General features: G+C 55.3%; 1 protein-coding gene across 2 annotated transcripts in view; it reads left to right on the top strand.

Annotated features, from left to right (window-relative positions):
- The window catches only part of TTC7A (tetratricopeptide repeat domain 7A), a 122848-nt gene that overhangs the window by 69760 nt on the left and 35828 nt on the right, over positions 1 to 17260 (top strand). For both annotated transcript variants that reach the window (XM_019970104.2, XM_019970106.2), the window contains 4 exons: positions 5231 to 5348; positions 7002 to 7059; positions 8200 to 8272; positions 10893 to 11053. In XM_019970104.2, coding sequence (XP_019825663.2) covers positions 5231 to 5348; positions 7002 to 7059; positions 8200 to 8272; positions 10893 to 11053 — 410 coding nt within the window. The remainder of the gene's footprint in view (positions 1 to 5230; positions 5349 to 7001; positions 7060 to 8199; positions 8273 to 10892; positions 11054 to 17260) is intronic.

Here is a 17260-nt window from a genome sequence, read left to right on the forward strand (position 1 = left end):
ACAGAGCTTTGCAGGCTCAGAAGTGACCTTTCTCTGGCTCCCTGGGCAGGAGGAAGGGGTACAACCAGCCTGGTGCCTGCGAGATGAACCAGGCAGCCCGAGCAGGAGCAGAGTGTACAAGCCAGGAGCCTGGCTGTGCGGGGACCAAATTAGGAGAATTGGAGATAGGCAGGAACTTGGAAAAGCACGGGAACACTTCCTTACTTACAGAAAGCAAAAGCAAAGGATCAAAATGCTGCATCCTTTCTTACATCCTTTTCCTCAAAGGGTCACAGAGGAGAAAAATGAAGACCCACAGAGGGCAGCCATGAATTGAGCAGCTCTCAAAGACCTAGATATAGACTCAGAAGACCTGGGTTGAAAACTTAGAAAATGTTCTCCCATTTACTAGCGGGGTGACCTCAGATGGGTCCCCTAAGTGCCCTGTACCTCTCAGCCTCAGCTGTGAAAAACCCTTCTGTCAGCTGGCCACCGTGCTGTGACGCTCTGGTGGGCACCCAGCTGCTCTGGAATTGCAAGGGAGGATGGGGGGTCTCCTCCTGGGTGTCGTGGCAGAGTTACAGCTAAAAGAGGTGTTAAAAAGCCGTGCAGGGGGACTTCCCTGGTGGTTCAGTGGTTAAGAATCTGCCTGCCAATGCAGGGGGCAGGAGTTTGATCCCTGGCCCGGGAAGATCCCACGTGCCACAGCTATTGAGACAGCGCTCTAGAACCTGTGTCCCACAGAGGAGCCACCACAATGAGAAGCCCTCCTGAAGCAACAAAGACTCCGTGGAGCCAAAAACAAATATTTAAAAAAAAAAGAGCAGTGCAGGAGAATGGTTGAAAGCTTTGAAAACCCCTCACCCTAGAAGTATTTTAATGAATAAGGAGGGTGCAGTGCTGTAACCTGAGCAGATCTTACTGAAGCAGGGGCCGCAACTCTAGAGCCATTAGCTGTCCACTGTGGAGGCCGCAGGAGGAGGCATGTGGGGATTGGGAAGGGCAAGTGCGGTATCACATGGCTGGGTGGTTGTAGATGGGCAGGCTCTGGGCAGCTCAGTCAGCAATTTGCTTTTCACATCACAGATTGAGACCTACTACTTGATTACGAAATAGAACCCTTTTATAAAGGGAATAGAGAATAGCACAGAAAATATCTGAGTGTATTACCCACAGTAGAAGTGAGTACTGTGACACAGCTAGGTGGGTGGTTACTGGTGTGTGTGTTGTGGACCGTGGCGGGGGAGGGGTCAGAGAGGTGGGCCCACCTGGCACAGCTGACTGCAAGGAGACCCTGGTGTCCTTGTGTAGAATCACTCCTTTTCTGTGATTAAGGGTCACGCCAGAGACGGAAGGCAGGCAGTGGTGTCTCCTCTCTGAGTTCCAGGAAGGTCTTTGATGCCACTTCCTAACTTGTCAGTGAGTCCATGTAGCTGTAGGGGACACGGACTCTACCCAGATGACACCTGCCACCTGTATTAGACTGAGACTTAAAAAAATTCTGGAAAATTAAACTAATTATAGATCTAATATCACAGCTAATAGTGATAGTAGATTAGGTTTCTTCAAGCATTGCTCTGAGCGTTTGTCCTGTCTTTATTTCATCATTCAGTCCTCCCCACAATCCTGTGAGATCCAAACCTGTTATCCCCATGTTACAGAAGAAGGAACTGGGTCACAGCAGAGTGAAGCAACTTGCCCAAGGTCATACAGTAAATAGCCAAGCCAGGATTTGAGTTCAGGAAGCCTGGCCCTAATGCTTGTGTTCTTAGCTGCTAGGCTATCCTGATCTTTGCATGGAAAACTTACTCAGGGGCTTGGAGTGATTCTGGATTTAGGTGGGTTTATCACACTTAAGGGTTTCCCTGATAGCTCAGTTGGTAAGGAATCTGCCTGTAATGCAGGAGACCTTCATTCAGTTCCTGGGTCGGGAAGATCTGCTGGAGAAGGGAAAGGCTACCCACTCCAGTATTCTGGCCTGGAGAATTCCAGGGACTGTATAGTCCATGCGGTCACAAAGAGTTGGACACAACTGAGCAACTTTCACTTTCACTTTACTTCATCACACTTAAAGACAAGGGTGGGAAAACCATATTCTCAAGAGTTTTAGGATTCCCATTCCTGTCTTAGATGAAGGGGAATTGTGCATTATGTATTTATATTTTATATTTAAAATACATATATATTGGGGGATTTTGTTGATTTTTAATGCGATAGCATTTTCCCCTTTGGCTGGCTAAAGTACCTATGAATAAATATATTAATACTGTATATTATCATATTTAATAAAACTAATAGAATTTTTTTCATTCATAATCATCGCTTTGACTCCACATGCAAAAAACTTTTGTGGTAGGTAATAGAGATCAAAAGTGCTGTCGGCCACATGAAAAAGTGGTACACTGAAGCCTTGTGGGTTTGATTTGAGACAAATGCTGACACCACGCTCAGAGACCATTTTAAACTGTGTGGGCAGGGCTGGCAAGTACTGGCCAAGGATGGCTGCTAACCTGGAGTCAGAGTGGACCACAAGTTGGAAAACCTAAGGATGCATGTTGTCACTTTTTGAAACTAAAGGCTGGTGAGCCCTGTTAATCCAGAATATGATACACATGAATTGCAGAGTAACTTTTCCCTGTATGCCAGTGATTGCTGAGCTTCATTCCTGGCACCCTCTGTGTGGGTTGCAGGAGATAGAAGTTGGCATTTGCCTAGGAGAAGGACATGGCCATGAGAAGAGTGTATATATATGGAGTGCAGGAGGTTTCTGAGTTCTATTTATAATTCGTATGCAGGAGGCCTGGGTTCGATCCCTGGGTTGGGAAGATCCCCTGGAGACGGGAAAGGCTACCCACTCCAGTATTCTGGCCTGGAGAATTCCATGGACTATATAGTCTGTGGGATCGCAAAGAGCTGGACACGGTTAAGCGACTTTCACTTTCACTTGGCGATTTATAAAAAAGCTCGCTCCCATTTGAATGGGGCATAGCGATGCCTGAAGACAGTGGAAGACAGACCACACCAGCATTGCGCATATTTCAGAGGAGGCAAGATGCTGTTTGCTCACTTGCCCTTCCCTTGGTGCTTCCTGTCCCCTCTGCCAGGAGGCCTCCTAGGACAGCCCAGGCCAGGCAGTTTCCCCCTCTTGGATCTTCCGTGGCCCCAGGCCAGCACCACACAATGGAGCCTTAATTAAGAGCCACCCTGTCCCATGGGGTCCTCCCCCGTTAGAGAGTCCATGTGTGCTTCATCCGAGCATCCTGTGCCTGTGACGCTGCGCCGCCCCAGCCAAGCGCAGCGTAGAGCCGAGTGCTGCAGAAGCCCCCGTGGAGGTTTGTAGGGAGGAGCAGTTAGGAGTTGGCAAGGGGTTGGCCCCAGCTCCTCATTTTGCAGATGAGGACCTCTGGGGCACAGAAAGGAGAGGAGGTGACTTGCCCGAGGTCCCATATCTATCAGGGGCCCCCTCACTCAAGGGGGGCTTGAGTGAGTGATAGTTGCTCAGTCATCTGACTCTGCAACCCCATGGACTGTAGCCCACCAGGCTCCTCTGTCCATGGGATTCTCCAGGCAAGAAGACTGGCGTGGGTTGCCATTCCCTTCTCCAAGGATGTTGGGGTCTTGCCCAGTGCTCAGCCTGGCTCTGACTTCAGGCCCCGCAGCTCTCCTGCATCCTGCTGGGCCACGTGCTCCAGGAGGCAAATCTCTGCATCCACTGCCCTCAGTCCTCCCGGCAACCAAGGCTGGGCAGCAGGCAGCCATGGGGTCTGCTAAGCTGCCTGCCTCTCCTGAACCCCGAGACCTCAGGCCTGAGGGTGATGTAGGCTCAGCTCTCAGCTTCCGTGTCCTTCCAGTAACCAGTCTGCCAACCTGGAGGCGGTCCACTGCCCAGGTCAGTGGCTTGAGCTCGACCACATGGGGGCTGGAGAGCTGCCCTTGTCAGCGTTTGTCTTGGCTCTGGCTGGGCTACTGGGAGTCAGCCCCCACCGCCCCCCCAACCCCCACCATCGCTCTCTGGGCTCTCAGCTCACCCACTCTACCTCTCTTGTACTTTGGGAGTTTTTAACTCCTCTGTTCTGTGGGTTCTCTGCTCCGCCAGCCTTTTCTTGCACATAGCTCCCCACAGCTGTGCCCTCAAGGTGGACTCAGCCCAGCTCGCCTCCCCACAGCTAATGGCCTCTCTCTCAGGCTCCTCTAATACTCCAGGGAAGGAGAGCCTACCAGTGCCCCCAGCTATGGCCTGCAGTCAGATGACAAGATGCACAGAGCTGTCCCTCTCCTGCCGAGGGGGGTGGCCCTGGGCAGGGACAGGCACACTGGCTGGGGTGTCAGAACCCAGCTTAACTTTGTGGGCCCCTCTGGGTGGTGGAGGGGAGTCTCCTACAAGGGACCCTGACCTCTGGGTGGCATTGGGGCTGTGGGTATGAATCCCTTGCTGAGGGTGGTACCAATCATTCTTGGTGACACTGCCATACCAGCCACGTGGGCAGATGACATTCCAGGGTTGGGCGAAGGGAAGGGGCCTCTGGGAGGCCTGTGAGCGGGCACAACTGAGGCCCCCAGCTGTCCCCTGCCTGCTGTGTGGGTGCCCCAGAGGGCTCGTGAGAGCCGCCTGTGTGCTCCTCTGTTCGTGTCACGTGTGGTGTGTGAGATGTGTGTACACGTGACCTGCGCCAGTTGGTCCCTTTCCAACTGAAACAGTCCCTCCTGCTCCCAGGACAAAAACAACCCCAGGCCTTTTTCCCCTGAAAAGTTAGAGTGCCTGGTGTCGGGTAGCAAGCTCACAGCTGGAGAAGGCGTGGCGGCCTGCCTGCTCTGCAGGGTGGGTTATCCCAGGGCCTGGTCCCCAAGCCCAGCCTGTACCCCGCCCCAACCCCTGCCTGCTTCCGGCTCCCCTGTCTCTGCTGATGAGCAGGGCAGTGACATCCATGGGGGCCATGTGAAGAAAGAGGCTGCCGCAGACTGTCCAGGCTCTCAGAGCAGCTGTGGGGAGCTGGGGTCTCTGGAGCAAGGCAGACTTTCCCTGTGAAAGGTAGCATCCCATGACCTGGAACACAGGCCCCTGGATGAGGGAAAAGGTCCAGATTGTCGCAGGTGGAGGAAACAGCTATCCTTCCGTTCAGTGGCTGGGCGGCCTCTGAAAGGCGCCTGGGCCTCTCTGGTCAGGTATGCGGAATTGCAGTTCCAAGGGTCCCAGGCTGGGTGCCTGTGAGTAGCTGCCCTCCCCAGTGACCTCTGCCTCCCCTCTTTGCAGCTGGAGGAGGCAGAGCGCTTTGCCATGATGGTGATCCACCTTGGGGAGGAAGCCGGGGAGTTCCTGTCCAAGGGCTACCTGGCACTGGGTCTCACCTACAGCCTGCAGGCCACCGACGGTGAGTGTCGGGGCCCGGGAACCTCCACTCGGGGTGACTCGGGCCTCCTAATGGCCTCTCAGGCCTCTTGTCCCGTCAGTGTCCACCCCCAACACACTTCCATTGACTCTTCTAGAATAGGTGTGCAGACGTACATAAAAACACACATGTGCAGACGCAGACACTCATACACTGATGTGCACGAGTGTGTGTGCACACACACACACCCCAGTTCATTTCTGCTTTTGCTGCAACTTTGCCAGCCTCAGATGTGCCGTCTTCATGAACCTGGTTCTTTCTCCTTTCAAGCCCAGCCCCAATTGATCTCTGCCCCGGAACTCCTGGGGCGTTTGTGCCACCAGCCCTGAGCCCCCAGTGTCTTCGTTCTGGTTCACCTTTACCCGCAGCACCACTGCCATCTTTTGGGGTCTTTTAAATCCCCCCGGTGCATGGCACAGAGCTGGGTACACAGCAAGCATTTACTAAATACGTGACCTGAGCTTGGTGCCTAGGCTCCCCTCCTGCCGCCTGGAGCCTGCATTCCCTCCCCAGCCCCACCAACTCCACCTCCTTCTGTATCCTTGCAGCCTGAGGGAAAAGGAGCGATAGGTCCCCACCCAGGCCAAACCCGGAATAGTCATCAGCCCCCCACACTCCCCAAATGCCATCTCCTGGAAGTGGGCTTCAGATGCCCACACAGCGAGAGGTAGGAACAGCTGGTACTTGCACAAGGGAGGGAGGAGGAAGGGTAAGATCCTGGTGCAGTGCCAGCTCTTTGTTCTTGAGTGACAGTGGTCACTTCGAGGTGTCAGTGAGGCTCTGATAGGGAACCCTGGGGTCCCCACACCCTGGTCAAGTGAGGGAGTCATCAGTCCCTTGGTCAGAGTCCAGAGACCCTCCATGTGCCTTTAATCCTCTAGAAGCAGGGCTGCTCTCTGAGCTTGGGACCCCTGACATGTATCCCTGCCTGGTGCTGCCAGCAGCATCCTGACATACTCTGACTGGAGCCTGTGACTGTCATTTTAAAGCTTCTCAGGGGGTTCAGTGTGTAGCTGAGGCTTCAAATGCGTATCCTACTGCATTTAAAGCCGATTTAATTTACCAGGGAGGTATCTGTTTTGGGTTAAAGCAAGAAGCCTCATGGTCAAAGTGCAATAGAGGTTTCTGGGGTGGGCCAGCGGAAGAGGAGGTCGTTTCCAGTGGGTACAGACACTGTCAGGGGTGGTAAGATGTTCTGGAGATGGATGGTAGTGATGGTTGCAAGACATGGTGAATGTACTTAATGCCACTGAATTGTCCACTTGAAATTTGTTAAAATGGTTAGAAAAGAAGGAGCCTCCTGAGTAAGGAAGCCTAGGGAGGCACATGCCAAGACAGAGGTGTAACTTTTCTCCAGAAGCTCGGGCCTTTGGAAGGATCAGGATGGCCCATGCGGCAAGGAAGGCAAAGGGGTAGAAGGACCTGTTGTGCCAAGAAGTGTGCATGCCAGGAGGCTGGGGCCAGGGGACATCTGCACCCCTTCCCCTGGTAACCAGGGCACCAGTCCGGAGCATTTGCCAGACAGGGTCCCGGTGGGGCCTCTCCCCACAGAGCTCCATGCCCCGGGTGGGGCAGGGCTGGGTTGGCTCCCTCCAGCAGCCCCTCACGGCTCTGTTTCTGTCCTATGTCCTGCAGCGACTCTGAAATCCAAGCAAGATGAACTACACCGGAAAGCACTGCAGACGCTGGAGAGGTAAGGACGCCGAAGGGCAGCATTGCGTGAGGCGGCTTGTTCTCCTCTCTCAGGGGACTTTCTGGTGTGCAGAGCAGAGTTTTCTGTCTCCATTTTGTTGACCAGCAAACTGAGGCTCTGAGAGTTCACGCAGGAAGCAGGGACAGGCCTTTGCGGTTGGGTGGTCTGGTTGAGCATTTCTGCACTGGTGGAGCTGCCCCCAGGCTCAGCTCTCCTGCTTCTGAGTTCAGGGGACATGAGAGAAAGCAGGAAAGCACCTTGCACAGTAATCTACAAGTAGCAGGGGCTCACAAAGGGGATCTGCCTCCTCCCAGACCCTCCCCAACCTAAGAGCTGTGAGGCTCCCTCCCCCAGCCCTCAGAGAGCTTTCCTTAGACGCCAGAGTCTGGGAGGGAGTTAGGTTTGGGGGTGGTGGGGGAGAGGCAGAGAACCCTTCCCCCAGGCCCCTCCTGTGAGTTCCTCTCCACCACAGCCTGGCCCTACCTGAGCATTCCTCTCCCTCCTTCCTCTGGCCATTGTAGGGCTCTTCCCTCTGAGCCCTGCTCCCTCTGAGCATAGATGGCAGGGGCTGGGTCAGGGCCTGCCCCAGACTTCTTGTGCCAGCTTCCTGGGAACATCCAGCTCCCCTCTGGGGCAGGTTGTTCTCAAACCCAGGGAGGAAAGAGAGTCCCATTCTGGCCAACTCCCTCTGAGCCCCAGGATCAGGGGATAGTTCCTTCCTTCCCCCACCGGCTCTTCACTCCCAAGGCTTCCAGCCCAGAGAGGCCATCCAGCCCCTTCATCCTCCAGAGGTCTTCACTGTCCCACGTGGAGGGCAGGCTGCAGGCTCTGTACAGGGCCCATCCAGGCCAACAACTGCCCGGAGGAGAGGGGCTTCCCTCACCTCCTAGTCCCGCCCTCCCAGGTACCCCCCACTTCAGCCAAAGCCAACCCTCTTGGCAGTCACCACCCTGGCCTGGGCTGCCCCTGGGCTTTCCGCCCCAGCTGTCATCTCCCACGGGGCACCCTCCAAGGTGGGGCTGGACAGAATTTCCAGCATTTGGCCCTGCTAAAAGTGCCCAGCACAGGGCTGGCTGTGACCCTCATCATGCTGGTTGTCGACCCTTGATGGCTGATTCACTGCTCCCCTTCCCAATACAGAGCCCAGCAGCTGGCGCCTGGCGACCCCCAGGTCATCCTGTATGTCTCCCTGCAGCTGGCCCTCGTCCGCCAGGTGAGTCCTAACACCCAGGTCTCTGGGGGTGCTGATCTCCTCCTGGCCCTGCTGCTTTTATCAGCTGTGCAACCCTTTGCAAGTGACTTGATCTCTCTGAGCCTCTATTCTTATCTGTTAATGAAAGTGCCTTCATACTCCACCTCAGAGGACCCAGGCAAGGATTAAGTCAGTTACTGTGGTAAAGCCCCTGACCTCTGGTGGGCACACAGGAAGGGCTTGTTCTCTGCCCTCACTCCCCCTGCAACACGTCCGTCTCCTGAGGAGTTGACAGGAGACCTGAGTAAACATTTGTGTCCTCACCTTCACTGAGCTTTCCCCAGGGGCCTAGGGGAGCAGAGAGATTGTCATGTGGAGCTGCTTCTGTGTGATACAGAGCTTCCCCTGACCGTGTGGACTCCACCACCAGGCTTGGCCTCTGGGGCCTCCTATCCACTGACCACCTCGATCCCCAAGGCTCTCTAGGCCCACCTGCCTTCTCTGAGCTGAGCTGTTGGTGCCAAAAGGTCTGCTGAGGGACTTGAGTGAGGTCAGGCAATCACCCACCCAGCTGGTTGCCTGTCAGAAAAAAGTGAAGGTTCCCATCTCCCAGGCCCCTCAGAGTCTCTGCTCTCACACGGGCCCCTCAGGCTGGTGCTCTGTGTGAAGCAGGGCCTCTCGGTGGCCTTTCTCTGGTGAGTGTGGACACTGGGCCACTCAGGGACTGCAGACAAGCCAGCAGGACCGGGGCTGGGCTCTAGCCTGGCAGAGAGGAGTCCGCAGAGCCCTCTGGGTGGTGGCTGCTCGCGGTCGGGTGATGGGCAGCCCGGCTGGCAAGAGCGCTGCTGTCTTTCCACGGGCGCGGGCCAGCCCTGCAGCTGACGACGAGGGTGCCGTTGACCCCATCTGACGCCTGAGGCACTGCGGCTCTGCTGAGCTCAGGAGCTAGGAGCTGGCCGCGCCTGCACAGTTCAGCTTCAGAGCCCACTCTGACCTAGTTAAAGCAGCCCTGTGTGGCTCTAAGAATCCTGTTCCCCTGTCCCATTTGGAAGCGGGCACTTGGAGCCTTGTCCACCAGCCTGGTGGTTGGTTTTACGGGCCCGTGTCAACTTCCGGCCCCTGATCCTCTCTTCAGGGAGCCGTCTTTCCAGCCCCCATGCCACTTGCCCGCGGTTCCCGACTCCCAGGTCCTAGAGTAGGCACTCTCCACCATTGTCTCCAGAAACATCAATCCGCTCTGGTGCTCCCTGGAGCATGAACACAAAGATGTCCAAGACCAGTTTATTTTTAGCCCTCAGTTGGAGAACCAGTACTTTCCTTGCCAGTCCAGTTCCTGATAAAACCTTCCATGATGCATTTTTTAGTATCTTTAATTATTCAGTCACCTCTGATGAATGGCGTCTGTCCTCCGGGAGAGATGGCTGGGCCAGGCCAGTGGAGCCTGGTACCCCATGTCCTTGGGGCCCCCAGATCTTGGTAACCTCAGGGGGTTGAGGGTCTCTGAATGGACTCTAAGCTAGTCCTGCCTGCCTTGGTCTCTGAGGCCCTCTGCACCATCCTTTCCAAAGCATGTCTAGCTGCTCAAACAGTGAAGGCTGCGGGTTTGGACACCCAGCCCAGGATCATGCTGCTGGAGCAGCCTTGGGGTGGGGGGCATGGGCAAGCTGAGCCAGCAGTCACACTGACCTTAGCTTCCTCCTTTACTTTCCATGACCTTTCCACAGAAGGAAGTCCCCCAAGGGAGAACTCTGGGCCTGGCAGTAGTGCAGAGACCAGGCAGGGGTCAGGCACACCAGGGACCAGAGCACCCAGCTGACCTGTGTACTGTAGACCCCTCCAGGAGCATTGGAGATGTAGTCTGAGGTTTGGTCAAGAGCAAGATTTTGGAAAAAGACTCTGACGTTCCTGGGAGGATGAGGCCCTGGTTGTCTCGAATAGCTGACAACCGCTAAGCCTGAGTGCCTGAGCAAACATGTCTCTCTGGACTGGAAGGAAGACTCTTAACCTGTTCATTAGCTGCCTGGGCTTTGGGGGCTTGAAGAGGGAAATTCACATTTTCTAACGTGTTCCATGCCCAGCAGGACGTTTTTCCTACGTTGTCTCGCCCTCTCGGCCAGTGTCGTAGATAGGACTGTTATCCTCATTTTGCAGCATAAGAACTGCAGCTCAGAGAGGCCAAGTCCCCTGCCCCGGCGCCAGCTGGGAAGTGGCAGAGTTGGAATTCACATCCCGTCTGACCCCAGGCCTAAGCTCTTGCCACTGAGAGCCCCTGAGCAGGAGGCAGCGTGTATCTGTCAGCCCCAATCACTGCAAGAACGGGTTCAGAGGAGAGATCTGTAGCCAGGGTCTGGGTAGCCTCTCACAGTCCCCCTCCTCCAGTTTGGTTGGGGCTTTCCGGCCAGTCCTTCATGATCCATTGTGGACATGCCCCTCTTTGCTGTGAGACAGCACTGACTTGGAACAGCAGACCCTTGCCATGGTGTTCGAGGGTGTGTTTTCTCATCAGAGTTCCTGCCTGCCCCACGGTGCCTGCGGTCTCACTTGGGTCTGCTGCGCCTCGTGGGCTGGCACCTGGCCCCTGAGTCCGGGGAGCAGTGTGGGCCTTGGGGAAGGTCGCTAAGCCGGCAGTTTTCTCCGGCAGATCTCCAGTGCCATGGAGCAGCTGCAGGAGGCCCTGAAAGTGTGCAAGGACGACGCCAATGCCCTCCATCTGCTGGCGCTCCTCTTCTCCGCCCAGAAACACTACCAGCACGCCCTGGACGTTATCAACATGGCCATCACGGAGTACCCTGAGAACTTCAAGTGAGTTCCCCGTGGACGCTGCTGGGCTGGGAGGCTGGTCATGCACACGCTGAGAGTCAAGATGGGATGAGCTCATGGGCTCGGAGCCTGGCTCTGGCGTTTTGTTTGGTGCCAGGAGGCACCGTGTGTGGAGGGGGAAGCTCTCAGTGGTAACTGCAGGCTCCACGGGGGGCTGTGTGGACCACCAAGGAGACTGTGCTCTAAGATAACATGCTCGAGGCGCTTCCATCTGACCCTGCACTCTACATTTGAGCATCATGGGGACACTAACTTGTGTGACTTAACCATAACCCTGGCATAGCCAGCCAAGGATGGTTTCTAACAGTGGCTGGGCTGATAGAGGCCATGTGAGCTGGCCCCTACCTCCAGGAAGGCCACAGGCTGTCGAGGTGAAGATTTATATCCCCACAGAGTGGTCCTGGCCTCTCCCTCTATTCTCAGCTCCTCCACAGCTCCTGCTTGCCACATTACCCAGATGCCTGTCTCTAGGGAGCAGGGTTCACGCTGCACATGGCCCCAGTGGTGGTGGGTGGGGCAGGACTAGACCCTCTTGCCCCCGCCTATACACAGGGGACCTGCTGCCATCCAACCAGGACCCTGGGGAACAAGAGCCTCACTGACTGGCTGAGGCAGGAGGGTGCATTGCCCCTTGGGAGGAAATGAGGAAGAGGTCATCTTTAGATTTCTGCCCTCCTTCCCTGGGACAGGTGACATAGGGTGCTAATAAACCCTGTCTCTCTGAATCCCCTGATCCCAGAATGAGGGGCCCTTAGCACCCCCACTCCCACTGTGCTCGGGGTTTGAAAGAGAACCCTTTAGAACCAGCCAAAGGCTGTTGTCTTTAGATAGCAGAAAGGAGTGTGGTCCTGGTGCCCTGAGAGGTGACTCACGCTGGCAGTGAAAACAGTTCCACAAAGAATTAGAGAAATTGGTAGGTGCCACAGCCGAGATCAGGGCTTCCCTGGTGGCTCAGAGTTTAAAGTGTCTGCCTGCGATGTGGGAGACCTGGGTTCGATCCCTGGGTCGGGAAGATCCCCTGGAGAAGGAAATGGCAACCCACTCCAGTATTCTTGCCTGGAGAATCCCATGGACGGAGGAGCTTGATGGGCTACAGTCCACGGGTTGCAAAGAGTTGGACACGACTGAGCGACTTCACTTTTACAGCCAAGATCAGTGATCGCGGGAGCTGCAGGCGGCCCGGCCCACTCGGGGAGCCAAGCACTTGTCTGTTTACCTGTAGTCCAGCAGAGGCAGGACTGACCCTTTGCACCAGGGAGTCAGGCCTCCTTCAGAAGATGCCACGGTGGCTTTGCCTGTGGACTTTGCTGGGAGTGGCCTCCTCCTCATCAAGTCTTATGAACACAAAGGACCGGCTATGTGGAGCTGGCCTTGCACCATCTCGGCTCACACCTGACCAGGGGCAGCTGGGACCCACCTGGGCCAGAACAGCGGGGTCAGGAGTCACGATGCTGTGGGCGGAGTGGGGGTATTAGTCTGGAGTAGGGTCAGCGGAGCCCAGGTAGGTCCCAGCTGCCCCGGTCAGGTGTGAGCCGAGATGGTGCGAGGCCAGCTCCACATAGCCTGTCCTTTGTGTTCACAAGACAGCCCTGGCTCTTGGCCTCCCTTCTATATTTGAGAGATTATTAAAATTGAAATTAGTTCACTTTAAAAGGCAAGTCGCCTAGGGCATGCACCACGTAGATAGAACCGGTGTGTGGACAAGGTGTAGTTACCTAATCCCAAATACAGTACAGCAAGAACTACTGTTTAGAAGTTTATTTTTTACTTTTATAAAAATACAGGAAGGACAAAGGTCTTCCTCTTCTAGTACCAGTTACCCTGGCTTTTTCCCAAGCTCAAGACTATCTGGCAGGGTCAGACCCATGGTCTGCTGCCAGCCGTGTGTGTGCATATGTGTGTGTGCGAGCGTGCCTCTGTGTGTTTTATTGTCAGTGAGGCTTCGGTGGAAGGGTTAGAACAGTAAAAGGGGTAGAATCCTTATCCAGCCCCTGGCTCAGAGTGTGTGTCACAGAAGAAACCAGAGGCTGGGCCAGGTGTCAGACGTTGTCCTTTATCCGAGTGGAATCTTCCATGCATTAACAGATGGAGACTGAGCAGATGGGCGCAGAGCTGCCCTGTGGAAGCCGCAGAAGGGGCTGCACACACTGCTCCCTTGGGCGCCCTGACCCAGTGCAGGAGCTTCCCATGCCAGTGCCACCCATCTGACTGCGTGTGTCTCTTCCTAACTCCTGGGCTGAATGCTCTCTGCTGGCAGAATCCCCTCCCTGGCCTGATGTGGGGATGCCAGCGCCACCTTTTGAAGTCGGCTTGAAACTTCCCGTGTGTGATCAGAGGCCCACCTCGCTTGTTTCACGCCCTGGGAGGTGTCTCCTGCCACCCCCCATCCTCTTCCTCCTCACCGCGCCTCCCACCTGCTCCTGGTTCTTGGGCTGAGTGCGAACCATCTCTTTAGTCCCCCAAGTGTACTTTCCACCACCCCCTTCTTCTTCCCTCTCACCTCACTCAGGTGCGGACTCTTTCACCAGGAAATGCTTCAGTCACTCAGTGTCTTGGAGAAGTGGGGGCAGGGATGGGGCCTTGCTGTGAGGCTGGTGACTTCCCCCAGAGCCCTGTGGGTGGCCTTCTGGGCCCCCAATAATACCTGGACCCGAGCTGTGACATTTGCGCCTGTGTGCCTGCATCGGGAGAATAGAAGCCAAAAAAGTGGGAGCCCCGGGAGATGGTGCTGGTGGTCAGCGTGTAGGGTGGCTGCCGCTCGGTGTCAGCCGGGTCCCTGCTTCTGCAGGCAGGAGCCTTCAGCGTGGGGCAGCCTCTGCCGTGGGAGCAGAGCCCCTCTATCCAAACACCGCAGGGCCGCTACAGGGGCCTCAGGTGTTCTCAGGGGCTGGAAGCGCGAGGGGACACCTCTGACGTCCCAGCCCGAGGAAGTCCCATTCCCAGAGCACATTTGGGGTTCGTGTTCCTGTCACCACAGAGAAGCCTTGCTGTGGAGTGTTTGGGGCCCAGAGCGTCCCATCCCCCGTGGTGCTTCCATCTGTGAACCCGCCCATCCACGGAGAGAGAAGGTTCTTATCTCTGAGCCACCATGTGCCCCTCACATTCATGACCATGGGGAGCTCCCCTTTGAACTGGGCCACCCTAAAAGGCTACAAAACTAACTGAATAAAATACAAGGGGCTTCTGGCTTCCAGAACTGTGAGACAGTATATTTCTGTTGTCTTAAGCCAAAAAGAAAAGGGAGTGGGGGTGAGGAGGGAGGGACTGTGGGGTATGAGGGGGAGGGTAGCCACCCACCACAGCACTGTGGAGTGACCTAGGGTGTGACTGTGGGTCTTTGCAAATAATTCAGTGCTTTTCCCCACGGATGAGACCCATGGACTAGCAGGAAATGTCATTGCGCCCATTACGGTCAGGGATCACTGAAGAATGTCACTGCCCTTCAGCTGAAACCGTAGCCTGCTCTTCCAGCTGCTCCCTGCATTGGGAACAAGCTGTGTGTGGCTCCAGCTGTTGCCACCGCAGTTAATTAAGCCCCTAATCCAATATATATCAATGCAGCTAAACAAAAAAATCTGCCCCAGATGATGGGGTAGATGCCCGGACCTCAGCATCGTCAATAAGGTCTGTTCTGTGGGCACTCAAAGGCACCAGGTCTGAGCCTTTCTGCCACCCAGCGCCTTGCCAGTTCCAGTGGCTGAGACCTTGCTCTTCCTTTGTGCAGAGTGAAGGAGAGGCTGGCAGGCCCGTGTCGGGTGGAAGAGGCCTGGCACAGGGCGATGCTGGGGAGTGGAATAGACCCTTTCCTCTTGGCTTGTCCTCACGTGGGAGCCGCAGCAGGTCCCTGGCTGTCACTTAGCTATGCTCCCTCCAGCAGCTTGCTCCTACTCCCCATGTCCCCTCCTCCTCAGCTGCTGAAAGACTGACATCTCTCCTGCCTCCCTCTGCTTCCAGGGTCTATTGTGAGATTCAGACAAGAGAAGATCTCACAGTCAGTTTACAGCCGGGTCAAGGGCAGCAGTGGGGGAAGGGGAAATGGTCCACAGCATAATGCTGCGACAGGGGGCTCAAGGAGGGCAGCACATGTGGTGGGTCAGGGGAGGGCGTCCTGCACAGGAGGGTCAGTGGAAGCTGAGAAGAGGTGTGCCGGCTCCCTAGCAGCCACCAGGAGGTCACCATTTCCAGGACTCAAGACTCCTGGAGAAAATCCCAGCCTTTGTGGAGCTGACTTCAAATTCAGGGATTAGAAAACATAGCAAAGGGGATCTTTATTTCCGTGCTATGAGGTGACCTTTAGTTAATGGAGCTTGAGTTTAAAAAGGCAGAAACGTGATGAGGCAGTGGCTGACGGCCCTGCAGGGACAGCGTGAACCTGGCGTGACGAGAACCAGACACCCGAGCAGCTTCCTGAAATGCTGAGGGCTTTCCACTAAGCCCTGGACACATGTGCTGGCCAGGCTGCCCCTGGCCAGTCTGCAGGGGGCCTCAAGGGGGCAGCAGGCTCCCTATTTGGACCTGGGTTCCAAGCCAGGCTGGGCCTTGGAATTCGAGAGGTTTCCCCATAGCAAGCTCAGCGATGTCTTAGCTGTTTCCTTCTCCCTTCCTGGGCTTGGGAGGCTCAGCTAGGAGAGTCAAAGGAACAGGCCACTGATAAGCTTGTTCCAGAAGCCATGGGCTCCACAGGGTGCTGGTTTTAGGTAACAGATTCCTTGCGCTTTAGTCAGGCTGCTTGTAGGGAAGGTCGCCATAGTAACCAAACAACATTCCTGGGCTAATGATGGGAGCTTTCCAATAACCAGCCTGTCAGTCATTGCTCCCACCCCAGGCCTGGCAGCCTGCCACACTGGTTTTGAAAGCCCAGGCTATTGGGCTGGCAGGAGGGGAGCAAACTGGGTTTGCCCTTCCCCTCCCCTCTTACCACCTCTCTTAAGAGTTTCTGCCCAGCCCAGGTTCTGCGGGCCTTGGAAGGTCCTAGGGGAAGGGTTGTCTGGAGCCCTAGGGAGCTTTCCCCAGAGCAGGAGCTATATGGGTCTCTCAACAAGCCAGAGCTCGGCTTGCCACTTGTAAACAAATGGAACCAGTCACAGCATTTCCCCCAGGAAACCGGGGCTGTTTTGGAAAATGTTTGAGCTGATAACTAGGCGTTAGCTGGGGCCAGACGGTGACTGAATCCCGCTAAGGCCAACGTAGGCCTCAAGGGCACCCTTCTGATCTCTACCTGGCCCACCTCACCTTTGTTACAGGTTGCATGTGATAAACTTTGAGTTGTATATTCCACCAAGCGGAAGGGATCAGAGTCCTGGGGCTTCCATTAATGTCTTTGACTTAAACCCACTGTGTTTATTGGGTGATTCTTATTGGGGACTTGGAGTGGATCAAAAGGATGCCTGAAATACCAGCACGCCAGTGAGGGGCTGGAATCAAAGGTATGAGCACAAGCATAGTTTCTCACTTCGCCAGGTTCATTAAACATTCTTGGCTGCCACAGGCCCCGATGAGGGTTAGCAGCCTTGGGGTGAACTTGCAAGGCCATGTGGTGGAGGGAAGTGTTAAGCCAGGCGTAATCGCTGGCACCGGCTCGCTCTTCCCCAAAGGTCAGTTCCTCTTCGGCTCAGCCAGTCTGACATTCAGCATTTCCCTGCGCTGATGGCTCTGGGGAGCCTTTTAGGACCTCACTGCATGTGACACTGCAGTCACCGAGTCTTCCTTCTCCCTGCAGTCCTCTGCTCACACTCCAACTAGAATGACCTCGGTTATTTTGTTTGGGGAAGAAGAAAGGAAGGAAGGAAGGAAAACAGATTTTTCCAGAAGGAATTCTTTGTTTTAAAGTGGTTTTTAGCTCTTTGCTTCCTGAGTCTCACTGCTGTCAACATTTGCTGGAGGCAGGTGCTGTGGCTGGGCCCTTGGTTTTCAAGCGGGAGTGGCCTGGCCTCTGCAGGTGGGAGAGGGCCCAGGAGGCACATTGATACCCTTGAAGTAGGGCTGCCCTCTGCAGTGGGTAGTCTTCAGGTCCCCAGATCATCTCACTGGGCAGCAATTACAGAACAAGGTGTTTGCTTCCTGGTTTCTTACATTGGGCTGGGAGCCAACTTTTGTTCCAATTAAGGATCCTTCTGGAAGTTCTTCCACCCCAGAGTGATTGTGGAATGGCTTCTGTGCGGTTTGTGTTCATATCTTTCATGATCAAGA

This window comes from Bos indicus, chromosome 11 (genome assembly GCF_029378745.1).
Source record: "Bos indicus isolate NIAB-ARS_2022 breed Sahiwal x Tharparkar chromosome 11, NIAB-ARS_B.indTharparkar_mat_pri_1.0, whole genome shotgun sequence".
Classification (NCBI taxonomy): domain Eukaryota; kingdom Metazoa; phylum Chordata; class Mammalia; order Artiodactyla; family Bovidae; genus Bos; species Bos indicus.